Here is a 14805-nt window from a genome sequence, read left to right on the forward strand (position 1 = left end):
ACGGTAGACACAAATATGCAAAAGCGCATTTTGTGTGTGTTATGTGCAGGCGTAGGACAGGCCTGGGTAGTGTAGTGTGCTCGCGTGTCCACTCCAGTCTTCTCCTGCGCCGATCCATCCCCCCCCCCCTCCCACTCCCCGATTTGTTGTTCAATTCCATCGGAAGGGACTTTAATGGCGCAAGCAAATGATGGCGGCTTGGTTTTTTTTTTTAAGACACTCTACAAACCCTGAAATTCAGGTTGGATCCAATGACGCTGAAACGGTGTAGTGTGTCGCTTGCCGCATGAATGAAGTACCTTTGTCCTCGACCTGCGGACGAATTTAGATGCTATATCACTCTCGACATCAAAACCCTTCTATCTTAATGAGATTCGGCTGGCCTGTAGTGAATATCTTCTTGTTGTTATTTTTCATTCTCTCCCTCGCCAGTATGTCGAAAGCAAGCCTCACAAACATTATAACACGACAAGTGTTAAATGGCAGTCTCCGTTTCTCTCCGTGTGACTTTCAGTGTGATGCAGGTATCTATATCATGTTCCAAAGGTCTTTGTATGACATCACCTCTGAATGCAGAAACAATCTACATTTACGAAAAAAAAATCCTTGTTGATCTAACAAGTCTTACGTTTGTACATGCTGTGATTTAATCATCCAGTCATTAATTCCTTCAAACTGCATTTGCACGCGATCATCGTTGTCTGCCAAACTTGAACAGTCAGATGTGTTATAATCAGAGTGAGATCAAGTTTGAGATAGGTTGGAGAGTTGGAGAGTTGAACACGTCTTCAAATACTATTTCCATTCGTTTTGTTAACGTAACAAAGCAGCTAAGTCAGAACGCTTTATCCACCTCGTTGTAACATAATAACAAATAACTTTCAGTTGTCTTACCTTATTTAAACCGAGTGAAACTATCGGTGATATAATGCTGAAACATAGTTAGGACGTATGCCATATAATGCGAAAAATAGCATAAACTTCAGCCACATTGCATCCGACTACTGAGAATACGGAGATATAATGGCAGCCAAATAATGAATCTTGGCCTACATTGCACTGGTTGCGTCGGTGTCATAAGCCCTGTTATAAATCGTCCATAAGAGATTTGTACCAACGCGTGATACGTTTTCCAATGCACCAACTTAGTGAGAAGCCCGATTAATAAGTGAAACAGTGGATTTGGTTCCACTTTGTATATAGACACTCATGAATATCCATAAGTAGATAGCATTACGCGGTGTTGACATCACGTGATCTGGTTCTGACGTCACTGGGCGATGGAAGGGAACAAACATAAGAGCAAAGGATTTGTGTCGTCTGCTCAATTGGATGGCTGCGAGGCTGAGTGGTAAGCCACGATGAAGGAGAACAGAAACGACGGCGAGTCTTGAGTATCTTACGTCCGCAGGAATCTTTCATAAACATTATTTATACCACAGCCGTGTTACCGACTGGAAATGAAATCTTGTACTTCACATCCCTTATGTCGCCTCGCATAACTGCATTATTACATGAGCGTAAGTAAACATGATGTGGAACTTGTCTATTGTGCCGCATTCCTGTGTGGAAAAAATGTGCATCGAGTGCCTCGAATCTTTACAGCTTTAGGATTTTCAGTTTTCAAAGGAGGAGAATGAAAAATATAAAGTAGTTAAAGATGATCAACTTGGAGACGGCTCATGCTGACGTGTAAAGTATTTCGCGTGGTGAACGTCGCACTACCATCGATTATTTAATGGCTACGAGAGAAGTGTCGCCAAGTGAAGATTTTTCGGAGGTTCTTGTTATTTTGTCGAGGTGCCTTCTCTCCTACCTTGTTTAATTAACTCGAACTCCATGCAGGAACTGTGGACGGCAAGACCCGCTGGTGCTTCGATTTTTGTTTCATTTTCGGCTTCCTCCGAGCATTGATCGAAGCGCTCCTGAAAGTGCTTGCATCTCTCGTCAATAAACTCCAACATCTAGAAATCAAAGCATCTGCTAAGGAGCTGGTTCCTGAATGACGCGCCTGTCTGTTTCAGTGCGATTTATTATCACGACCTGACTTTTTTTTTATTCGAAAAATCTTGATGACGATCTATGGAGTGATCATTTTTTCTCTCTCTTCTGCCCACGTTGCTATCATGATTTGAATTTATGTCAAAAAGTTGGAGCGTATGTTACAATCACCGTACTGTAAATACATTGCTGTCAGAAACACGATGCTAGTGGCAAAACATGTATTAATCTGGAAGTAGAGCACTGTAAAATAACCTAACGGAGAGTACTCATTAAGATCGAGGTGAACCCATCTAAACTCCCCTGTATATACGTCTCTTATCCCAAGGCAACAGGGCATCTGTGGAAACCAATAACGCACCTCAAGAACATCGACCGCAATTACTTTTTAAATGACATTCTGCTTGACTTATAATGGAAATAAAGTTCTTTTTGGATGCTTGCATAACGGACGCACATCTCATGTAAGCACGCACGTGATAGTTAAGTGTGTGTTCACATTTTACTAGTGACATAAAGCAGAACAGAAAGACCGAATACTGCACCGTTAGAACATAAATCTCAACTTCGACGAGAAATTCCCTGCGGATGTACAAATCGCGGTGAGAAGGCATTTCACAGCGTTTTAAGACGAAATATAGGTTTAGGTGTGCGCATGGATGCTCGAAACGTAAATCTGCGTATATCCTTTTCTTAACATAGTTATCTCTCTCGCAGGAGACGCTCTGCAAGTGGGAGATCGAAAAAAAAAGCATGAGCATGGATGCAGTCTCTTTGAATATGTCTGGGAACAGGACAGACCTACCACACGGTTCGTCACCCACTATAGCCATAATTTTTGAAATGGTGCTCATGGTTGCTATCAATCTATTCGCCATCGTCGCCAACACTCTGGTACTCGTCATTCTCGCAAAGACACCGGCTCTTCATACTCTAACACACTTCTTTGTTGCCAATCTGTGTACTCTAGATCTTCTATGCTCGGTAACAGTTATTCCGTTCTCGATCGTAGCGTATGGTATGGGCGAGTGGAGACTAGGAGAAACCTACTGCGAAGTCAATGGATTCAGCAACACTTTCTTTGCCACAGCCTCTATCCTCACTCTCAGTGTTATTAGCGTTGAGCGATATTACTCCATCGCTCATCCTATGGTTTACGCGGCAAAGATGACCATTAAAAGGACGGTCCTTCTTTTAGTCTACATCTGGGCCCAGTCTGCCATCTTATCGGTGCCGCCCTTGCTCGGTCTAAATTCGTATTCCTTTAACGCAAACCGTGGACACTGCACGTTTGTTTGGGAGCAGACAGTTCGTCATATTGTCTACGTGGTTGCGTTAGCCTTATTGTGTTTTGTGATACCAGGAGGGGTTGTCATAGTGACATATTTCAAAGTATTTCACATAGCGCGAGAGGCTGCGCGTCAGGTGTGCCCTCTGCCTTCCGTAGAAAACTACGGTTCAACGACGCGCCGAGATGTGCCGACAGTGAGTCAGTCGAGACATGGAGAAACAGGAACAGCAGGAGGACCAGCTCGAGGAGAGGGATCTAAGCCAGACTCCAAGCAAACAGATGTCCCCTCTCCCACTTCTCATAACTGTTTTTCGATTAAACGATTCTCACGAACCAAATCCAAACACCCAGAGTCCTCCCAAAGCGGCGACCTTAAGGCTGCAAAAACCATTCTCTTAATTGTAGGGGCATTCTTTCTCCTCTGGACACCATACTTCATACTTCACGTATTTGGCGTCATTCATGGAGCCTTTCCCCGCCAAGAGCTCTGGGAACGCCTCACCACATGGCTTGCCTACACCTCATGTGTCATTAACCCGATTCTCTACGGCATGCTAAACCGACACATCCGTCAAGAGCTTACTCACATGGCCGATGTCTGCAAGAACTGCATCCTTCGGCGCGGCTCGCAGGATGAGGATGATTTCCCTGGCGGTGCCGAGGATTTCTTCCAATTTTTGGAGAGAACGACGACGACCACGACAACGACAGGGAGCTCGAGGACAACTGGAGCAAAGATTGCAGAGTTAGAAGCTAACCGCATACCGGGACAAATCGACGAGATCTCCGAAGACAACTAGCAATGATACCTGGATTAGGACAAGATTGTGTCGTGTTTTTTTTTTTTTTAATTCAAGTCAATCGCTGTATATCATGGACTACAGAATCGGAACACACACAGTGACATAATACCACAGAGGCCCAGAAATCACTTTGTTTTTGTAGAAAGGTCTTAATTTGTGAAGTTTTGAGAATTCTCAGTATGTGAGAGGAGTTTTAGGATAAATGTTTAGGTTGCCTACTGGATATCTCATGACACTTATAGACGTTTGACAAAATATTGTCCAAAGCCTAGAATTAAGTCTTAATTGTCTTTTAGCATCATTTAAGGTTTCCTTTTTCGTTTTTCTGATTATCTCTTTGTTTGCTAAAATCACGGTAAGTCGATGCAACTGAATCAGTTGATGTTTATTTCGTAGTTCAACAGAAGATACAACAAAACTTATGTTAAACATCTGTCAGTAATTGTGGTGATCGTTAAAACAGCATGTGAAAACACATGATACTGCATTTTGAAATAGGAATCATGTCCATCTGAAATGAATTGTCTGGTCATTCCGTTACTTTCCTGGGTAACTAAGCTTTCGTAGGCAGTAACACGTGCACCATAAAGCACCACCAGATTGTTCAAATTTACTGTGTGTTTGACAATACCAAAAGCAACTATATGTGTATTTTGAGAAGCATTAAAAGGAACTAAATTAGTCTTGGCATTAACGATGTGATGTAAGTGTCACGACAAATGCACTAACGAGACAATTGTTTTGAACAATTTGATAAAATCAGATGAGCGGGGTGTCGATTCTATGTTGTAGTTTGCGACTCGGAGCTCGGGAACTTGAATGTGGGTTGTTATACTAGCCCTTTAGACCTTTGCGGGTAAAACGATTTTTATCATTATTTGTTTGCCGCACTGATCTCCCTCTCAGGTGCAGATTTTCATCCATGTTTAAGATCTTTAAGCCGACATAGTATTCTGTAAGGCTAACAATCGGCAAACAGCTGGCATATTTAAGTCTGTGTGGTGTAAAAAAAAGCAAGAAAAATATGTTGCAGAGTTTCATGACTTACCGCTCTGAGAATGTTTTGGACTGTGATAGCTTTTAAGTTATAATATATTATCGAAAGTTGATGACACCGTGAAATTATATTATAACTAGAATGTCACGATAACGATCGCGATGTCTAACCATCAACCACCAAAGAAGGAGGATTAGAGTCAAATTTAGGATGATTTAAATTTTGAGTGATATGTGTTTCATCTAGCATGGCTGAGTAGTAGCATTTGACTGACTTCGTAATGAAGGTTGTTACATAAAAAGAAATGAAATAAACCAGCAATCACATGCCGTCTGTACTAGAGGACTGTGGAAATTCTGGCTCTCTCTTCTTAAGGAAGCTTTTGTCAGTTTGGTACTTGGCGTGATTTCCATATACATTACATTTGGCGAATAGCCCTCTTGTGTCAAAAAAGAAATATCAATGGGTAACTAATAAAGGGGATTTTCCAAATTTGAAAAGTGATCTACACCAACTAAACAATGCAGAGAGGCATAAATCTATAAAATTTTGATTCAGTTCCAGTGATATATTTATGGTCAGCTACGTGATATGTCTTCAAATAACGGAGCAGCACTTACGTCATTCTATGGTTACACTCCAAAAGCTGGCTGAAGAATGAGCGATATTTTTATTGCATTTTCATTGTGACGGTAATTTTTTTTTGATCTTTTCTTTATTCATGTATTCTGTTATTGATGAGTGTGTTTCGTTCTCCTATTCTCATCACGTGTCGTGCCTCAGGATCCAATATAGCTCGTGGTCGATACTTTTCCCCTCTCTCCCTACTCAATAACCATCGCAGTCTGTATCCAGCTGGCAAATCCAATTGACAAAGCGTTCAAATATACCCCTTATAGAAATTTATCGAGTGTCTGAGCTTTATACCGCTGTAGTGCGAATTGCATTCTCAAATCCAGTCACACGTAAAGTGTGATATCGTGTGCGGCAGTGAGTGTGTATAATACGTGCTATGGTGTATGCGTGTATTTGTAGCATGGCGTAGACGTGAAAGGAATAATCCGACACCATTCATGTTGAAAAAAAAATTCTACGCGACTCTGATTTTCCTAGCTTCCTATGAAGGTTGCATTTTCTCATAACATCGCAACGAAAATAACATCTCTCCTAAACATCTACTATTGCATTCCTGTCTCTGAAAACCCTTTTGCTTTTCGAAGACGGAAATATTACGTGAAAGGATGTTGGAAGAATAATGATGTTATCAATAATATCGCATGTTGAGACATGGCCTCTTTTTACTGAATGTATTTCTCTCTATACGAAGCCGATAAGTTGAAGTACATGTCCATGTACATGTACATGTACATGTATGCAAACATATTCAGTCAAATGAAGTAGTTTATGCGAGTTATCAATGTACTAACAACAGAAGGAAGATACATGTATATTAATAACTTAACATTCTAAAAGACATTCTGCAAAGCAAGTTAAAACAGAAAGTAAAACTATAAATCGCTATTGGAAATCGCTTTAGAGCGCGGTTGTAGTGACTGTTTGGTTGATCGAAAAAAAAAATAGAGAGAAAAAGAAAAATCCGTTCAATCCTGGAGCTTGGCAATACTTAATGCACAAACTTAATGAACATTCAAAACATGTATCGCAAGTCATTCTGTATTATCCTTTGTCAAATGTGTACTATTGGCATAGCGACCATTTTGGTCATGTTATTGATTTAAGAATCACCATTATCTTAAACATATCTTAAACAGCAAACGGATCATTATTTTTGTACGTCTATTTCAGAAATGTTCACAGGACGGTAAATAATGAGAAAGGTAGTACTCCTTAAGCTAAAGAATCGAACAGTACTCATTGTAATGATTGTTTTATACTGAGTTCATTCGTATATTACACAAAGGTCCTAGTGCCGGTGCCAAGTTATATTTTTGATGAACGCATTATAAATATAGGAGAGTGTTGCTTAAAATTCTTTTGAAACAATATTCTTGCCTGCACAGACGATTTGGTTCCTTTCATTATTGTTCATGGTCACCATAGATATCAAGCTTCACTTGAAAGATGTCGTTTTTCTATCGCAGTTTTTTTTTCCAACGTCTATCTAAGATAAAGATAAGCAGTGATAAGTGCATGGGAACTTCCCAAGATAAAACGCAGAATACATGCTTGATACGTACAGACATAAAGGGACAAAGTTAAAACTCTGCAAAAATGAAAATGTGCTGCAGAACACGAAGTGTAGTTGCCATGGCAAGTTGTGTATTCAGTATTGTGTAAATTGTGTATACTGCAAACGAATGAGGTTTATTCTGATTAAAGCCGAAATGAAATGCATCTTAACATATCCATGTCTAACACTTGTCTATAAGATGTGCCGGACATGGCCTTAGTGCACATAGACTTCATAATTTTCCTGATTCTATCTACCCTTTCATCATTTTTTTTTTTTAATACTTATGAGAGACATCTTTCTGTTTTACGCCTGCATTAAGATTTCTTTTAAAAAAATTGTCATCTAACATTGATTATTGTCACCTCTTGCATATAATTTCAGCAATGGTTTTTCATTGTTTTGAGGTTTTTCTTTCATTCAATTATGAATGTCCTTGATTTATTTCTAGCAGAGTTTTGTCATACATACAAAAGGCAGCAAAATGAAAATGAAAATCGCCAACAAATCGTAAAAAGTTGCCTGTAACTGTCGCCACGTTGAATCGACGTTTGGTGTCATCGGAAGAAAACTCTTACATTTTAACTCTTTTTAGTGACTTTTCTTTTTTAATGAACCAGTTGCCAACTGATGTTGAGATTTCTGGCCTCAGCGATGATGTATCGGTTGTACCACGTTGTTCTGGGTCTTGGACATTGTTGGATCTGCCTTATTGCTAATCATGTAACATGTAAAGAACCCAAACACTCATGCATACACAGCAGCAAAGACGCACAAATCCTTGAAGGTTAAATTTTCTAATAAGTTATACACATCGATAACTCAACTGTCTTGGACCAGTGCGGGTTCATCTGCCGCTCCTTTAAATGTTCAAGCGGCATTATGATTAAAGGAGTACTTCTTTATTATGTTTCCTCAGGAGTTGCGGTAGAAACTTAGAAGGTTCTTATGCATAAATATCTAAATTAAAGTCTTGTATAATAGCTTGTTCTATCCCTTGCTTTATAGTGCAAGAATGCATAATACTTATGCTTCACAAATTTAGCCATTCATAATTCTACATAATGTCTTTTGATTTTATTGGTTTGACAATCCGTACTTTTCTAAATATCTTTCGCATATCTTGTGCATAAGCGAAATCAACTTCCGATGAAAGGAAAGAAAAACAAAATCTTCCTGGATGGATGTTTTGCCTTCTCACTCTGCTAACACATAAACAAAATGTCTGGCATTTACACTTAGCACAGCCTCCTAAACCACCTCATGATAGATTTGTAGACGTGTATTCCGGGACAGGCGCCATGTATTACGCGGCGCCATCAGTTTGGTGCACTATGATTGCACCAGCAGCCAAACCACGACGACATTGCATATACAGACATTACTTTGGTACTCCAACATACATTTTTTTTTTTTTTTGGGGGGGGGGGGGGGGGGGGGGGGTCGCTTCTTTCCCGTAAAGGTTAAGGTCCTCCTACATATTACACGTTATGACCCAAACACAAACACAAACACACACACACACACACACACACACACACACACACACAACTAACCACAACGTTCTTTTGCACAATATGTCATACAATATATACTACATTTTACATATATATTTATATATATAATACATGTATATATATATATATATATATATATATATATATATATCATATATATGTGTAGGTCTTCCTACATATTACACGTTACGACCCAAACACACACACACACACACACACACACACACACACACACGCACACAAATAAACCACAACGTCCTTTTACACAATGTTTCATACAATATATATGTACTACTATATGTGTATATCTTCCACGATATTCACGACTCTCCCTTCCGATGCCTAGACCTACAGGTACACATTGACTCCTCGAAGTATTCCCAAACATAAATATTACACGTTCGTTTTTTATTTTTCATACGTTGAACCTGATGATTGAACACATCACGAGCATTCTTTTGAAAAGGGGCAGATATTTTAGTTAGTGCAGAAAGACAGTATAGAGTGGATAGGAAGAGAAGCCAAAATTACATATCTATGACTATGTATATTTAATTATGTATGTATGTATGTATGTATATATATATATATATATATATATATATATATACATATATATATATATATATATATATATATATATATATGTATATATAACGTGAAGCGGGCTTGGCCTCGTACGTGGTGGGTGCTGCATTATTGGGTATATATGTGACGGAGAATGACTTGCAGTATAGACGTTGCAGTGATGTTCACTGTGGCCTTTATTTCCCAAGCTTTTGACTGTGTAACCAGCCTTATATATATATATATATATATATATATATATATATATATATATATATATATAATATTCTTACATATACACACATACACACGCACAAAGTGATGCAACTCATAATGTACATGGATACACACATTCCACGCTCACGAAGATAACACGAAGATAATAACTCACCTGGAATTTGCATATCGATTCAATTTGACGTGCAATCTCTAGAAATATCGGCGTAATCAACAAAGTTAAATACTATTTTATCAAAATATGTTTTATTAATGTTATATTCATCTTTGATATTACCCTATCTGAATTATGACATTCTCGCCTGGTTTAACACTTATTCCTCATAAATTATCTAGAAAGAATATAATTATTGCAGAAAAAAGCTCTTCGTATTATCTGTAGAGAATCGAGGAGATGTCATACTTATGACTTGTTTCGTCAAAATAATATTTTAAAAATCAAGGATTTGTATTGTTTGAATTTAGGACAGTTTATGTACAAATTAATAAATCATTCCCTTCCTTTTGTGTTTGACTCCATGTTTATTCAAAATACAACTGTACATTCAAACCCCACTAGACAAACCAATGAATTTTATTTACCACTGTTTAGGACGATTTTTGCAAAGTCTATTATTCTCTTTCGCCGGACCTAAATTCTGGAATTCTCTTGACAGCAGCATAAAAGAATCTCCAAGTTTCAACACTTTTACTCTGAAATTAAAGAAAGCTTACATTAATTCTTATATCACTGATGATTTGCATTTTTGAAAGCTTCTAACGTCTTTAACTTTGTTTAATTTATTTCATAACCGTTATAATACATTATCCATATACAGGGCGTATCAAAAAAATGTTACACTTTAAAAAAATTGTCTAAATTACATTTCAAAATATTTGGAAGATTTTTTTCATATTTATAGATGCCCAATAGTCTCATCTATCAAGTGCAATCAACAAAACAAATTTTTGTTCACGCTTGGCTGAACACTGATGCTCTTTGTCCAGAGTGTGAAAAATGACTTTGCGCCAAATTGAAAGAATATGGAAAATTCAGCAAGAGCAAGGAAGTGTGTTGAAAGGGAAGGAGGATACGTCGAGGATTGAAATGGAAGTCCAGGGACTAACGAAAGGACTTAAGTAGAAGATAAAGCAGAACAATTTTTATCATTATAATTTTGTCATTTTATTTCTCTTTTCACCTTGCTCAGATATGCAAAAAAAAAAAAGCATTCTGTTGTACACTGATTGTGTCACTTTTAAAGAGGAAATAAAAGTTCATTGATATCAAATACATGTGTATGAGCGTTTTAAATACGTTTTTAAAGTAAATTACCCTAAGAAGAAAGGAGTAAAGGGGCTGGAGGTGGAAACAATAAGGGAAGAGAGCAATGGCCATTTTGGATGAACAAAATACCAAAAAAAAAAAAAAAAAAAAAAAAAACAAAAACCCGTACCTTTAAGCCGGGGGGGGGGGGGGGGAGGTATGTCGATCTGCCACGTGCATACAATTGTGACTTACTGATTGGTTGATAGATTGATTAAATGAATGATTAATTGATCGATCAATTGATTGATTGATTGATCGATTGGTTGATTAATTGATTGATTGGATTGATTGATTGGATTGATTGATTGATTGGATTTATTGTATTGATTGAATGATCTGAGGATGCGTTAATTTTGTACTTTTCTTCTTGACTGAGTGACTGTGGGTTCAATATGTTTGTGCATGATTTGTGATAACTGTGCTTAAAAGATCTTGATGTTGTTAATCAACCTTCCATAACACAATGGAATCATTTAAAACGTGACAAAAAATTCCTAAACTATCATAACATAATCAAAACTGTGAGCAAAAGAGCAATTTGTTTGAATGAGAACACTTATTTGGACTGCTGGCTGAATTCTCCATATTCTTTCAATTTGGCGCAAGTCATTTTTCACACTCTGGACAAAGAGCGTCAGTGTTCAGCCAAGCGTGTAAAAAAAAACTGTTTTGTTGATTGAATTTGATAGATGAGACTATTGGGCATCCATAAATATGAAAAAAATCTCCAAAACATTTTGAGATGTAATCATGAAAATTTTTTCAAAAGTGTAACGTTTTTTTTTTGTTGATACGCTCTTTATAGGCCACTTCTCGGTAAGACCAAAGTCTCATGTCTCTTGGCATCGACCCTTGAACTCTTCCTCCTTTGCTCCTTCCTCTGTCTTCCTGTCCCTTTCTGGCCTTTGACCTCCTGTTTATTCTTTCCACGCGTATGTAAGAGAGCTGCTTTGTTTCTGTCTGTGTGTGCGTTAGTGTGCATACTTGTTTATGTTCTGCTTCCCGAGGAATATGTGTAATTGTCTGGTTTCATTATTACTACAATTTTTACTACTCACGAGGGGACTGCATCCTACAAGCTTGGCTTTTTAGCAGTCCCCTCCATTTCCGACTTTTTCTTTGTTATGATTCAGTCAAATTTTGTCCATGTATTTCTTCATCTAAAGTATGTTTATTGTTTCATTGTAAACAAATGACGTGCATTTAAATCTCATTTGGATATGTACAAGTTACATTGTACCTTACTTTGTTTATATGCAATTGTCATATTGTATACTTTGGCCGGAAATTAAATAAAATGAAATTAAATGAACACGAGCACTCATACATTTGCACACACACATAACCTCCACATGAGCGAAAACACACACACACATAAAAACACACACACACACACACACACACAAACACACAAACACAAACAACAAAGCAAAGTATAACGAGTACATTAAAAAACTGCATTTCCGAAATAATCAATGGGAGTAACAAAGAGCTCAAAATAGCAGCATTCTTATTTCAACATTATACTAGGGATCTAAAACAACGTTATGAATCTTGAAGTATCATCTCTGCTATATTTACATACTTGATCTGGTTTTAACACCCCTAATTGTTATGATGTTATTTTAAAATTATGTTTAACTTGGTTAAATGATTAAATAGCGTGTACTGCATTCATGGAGACCACGCATTTCATTCACTCTTTTTTTTGTGTGTACGTATACGGTAATAATGGGACGCAAAAATCTGGATTCCCAATCTCCACCCCCAAATTATTCAACATTGAATTATGTTTTACTTTTTTAATTCTCACCGAAAGTAATATGTGCTCTGCTTTTGCATATTACTAATATTGACATATTTTTTGTTTTATTCACATTGTATGTATATGCTAGTGATTATGGTAGAGATAGAGATAAAATAAATATGAACTGAACTGAAATTAAATTAGTAAGTGTGTTCAAAAAACCGTATCCAATCTTTCTCATGTGGGCACGCAGTCACTTCTGTTTCATAGTTTAAGAGATTTTCATAATATTCAGGGTAAAAAAGACAGCTAAATGGTAATGGTTTCGTCAAAATTGGGCATAAGTTAAGAACCCCAATATGTGCGATGAATATCAATAGCGACCTTTAGATATGCGCCGCTAATGTTTACGACATGTACGATGCGGCACTTTAATAGGCAAAGAATAATGATGTGCCCATGCGCGAACGTCGGTCGCCATTGTCTATCCCGGGAGGAGGCGTGTCGTATACAGAAGCGTCGCGGATCAAAGCTCCTTTTTGCTTCAAGAATACCTGCGAAACTGCAAATTTTCTGCAACCCCAGTACAATTGCAGTATGAAAGGGAAACTGGACGAAAAAAAAGAAGGAATACTAGCACACTATAATTATAGTAGGCAGTTTCTTACATTTCACTCTATGAATATATCAAAGATTATAAGTGACAATTTGAGGGTTTATCTCATTTATTTTCTGATTGCATTTTGCAATATCAAAGCAGTGTTAACATGACAACAGAAAATTAATTCAATAATTTCGTAGGCATGAGACACGACAAGAGACAAAGGCAAGAGATGAAGAAACTTGAAGTGTTTGTTGTGGTTAGAATCCAGCCTTTATTATTGTGATCTGGCCTTACGCCCGATCGAGATGACCAAGATAGCATGGTGATTGCTCAGCTCCTATTCAGTGCAGTATCTTCCCACAACGTCTACAAATGAACAATTAGCTACAAAACGTGTAACTATGGTTACTGATGTACAGCCAACGCACGGGGCATCCAAGGGCGGCAAAATTGATGGGACAGGACGGGGAGAAGGGGGAGGAGAATTCGGCCTCAAGGAGTCGCTCTTCTTCTTCCTACTTAACAACCACCTCTTCTTCTTCTTCTTGATCGATGGCTTCAACACCCGTGCATCTATCCATAATATCAGGAGCACTACAGCTACGAGTACCCACCCACGTTATCCTCCTTCTTTCTTTTCCAATCCGCCCACATGCACCTTTGGTTGCTAAGGGTACGATGGCCCCTTGTCATTACTGGCGTCTCGTACACGCATTCTACAATCAGGTGTGCTTTATTAGGCGCACCTCCTGAGGAGTCGTTTTTGACATGTATCATATCTATTCACGTTACACAAAGTAGACATCTCAGGAAAAACAAACATAATCAAGATGTATTGGCATGTATAAGATATAACTGTTTAACATGATATCAAATTCAGACGATATGGGTACATTATTTACACTATATATATACACTCATTCAATGAATGTGTAACTTTTTCGGTGTATACAAAACGGGACAACTTTATTATTCGAAACACTCTGGATGAAAAAATTCTTACAGTCATCGAATTCTCAATGAAAGTATAAGAAGAGTCATAAAATCTTGATTTCTTCCGTTTTATCATCATTTACAAAGATAATCATGATCATTCACCATCATTTTACTTCTTAACAGTCATGACATCATTCTTCTTTTTTGGTAACTGTTGTCAGGAGTCTTAAATCTTACAGCAATGGTTTTCACTCTATAGCGACAATTTCTGTCGATACCCAGATTTTTCTTTCAACCATGACTGGTGCGATCGCAATTTCAATCATCAACGCTGTAATGATGGCGTTGACAAAAGCTTAATACTATACATTATCAGTAACTACTTCATGTCGATATCCTACACGTAAAAGACAATATCAATGATGGAGCTGATTCATCTCACGCTGCTACTTGATGGCTTTGGCGTAGACAGTTAATGCTGCATGTTTAAGAGAAATATCCAAAAGTCCAGGCCGTATGTCGTTGATTTAATGATCACTACAGGTAATTTAGAATTTCACTTTGTCCCAATATACACAACTGTTTCAGCCAATACGTTAAAATAT

General features: G+C 37.8%; 2 protein-coding genes across 2 annotated transcripts in view; both read left to right on the top strand.

The window, feature by feature from the left end:
- The window catches only part of LOC139717719 (uncharacterized), a 28188-nt gene extending 26182 nt beyond the window's left edge, over window positions 1-2006 (top strand). Inside the window, exon 2 of the mRNA XM_071629220.1 lies at window positions 1846-2006. Within this exon, the coding sequence (XP_071485321.1) occupies window positions 1846-2006 (161 nt within the window). The remainder of the gene's footprint in view (window positions 1-1845) is intronic.
- Window positions 2007-2781: 775 nt separating this feature from the next.
- LOC139717720 (probable G-protein coupled receptor) lies at window positions 2782-4092 on the top strand. The gene has a single exon (XM_071629221.1). The coding sequence runs from the start codon at window positions 2782-2784 to the stop codon at window positions 4090-4092; it is 1311 nt and encodes a 436-aa protein (XP_071485322.1).
- Window positions 4093-14805: the final 10713 nt, after the last annotated feature.

This window comes from Diadema antillarum, unplaced genomic scaffold, assembly GCF_040938485.1.
Source record: "Diadema antillarum isolate AM-2024a unplaced genomic scaffold, OU_Dant_1.0 scf00000081, whole genome shotgun sequence".
In the NCBI taxonomy this organism is placed as follows: Eukaryota; Metazoa; Echinodermata; class Echinoidea; order Diadematoida; family Diadematidae; genus Diadema; species Diadema antillarum.

Bases quoted from the DNA above. Each gene is read 5' to 3' on its own strand.
- LOC139717720 (XM_071629221.1), top strand. From the start codon at position 2,782: ATGTCTGGGAACAGGACAGACCTACCACACGGTTCGTCACCCACTATA.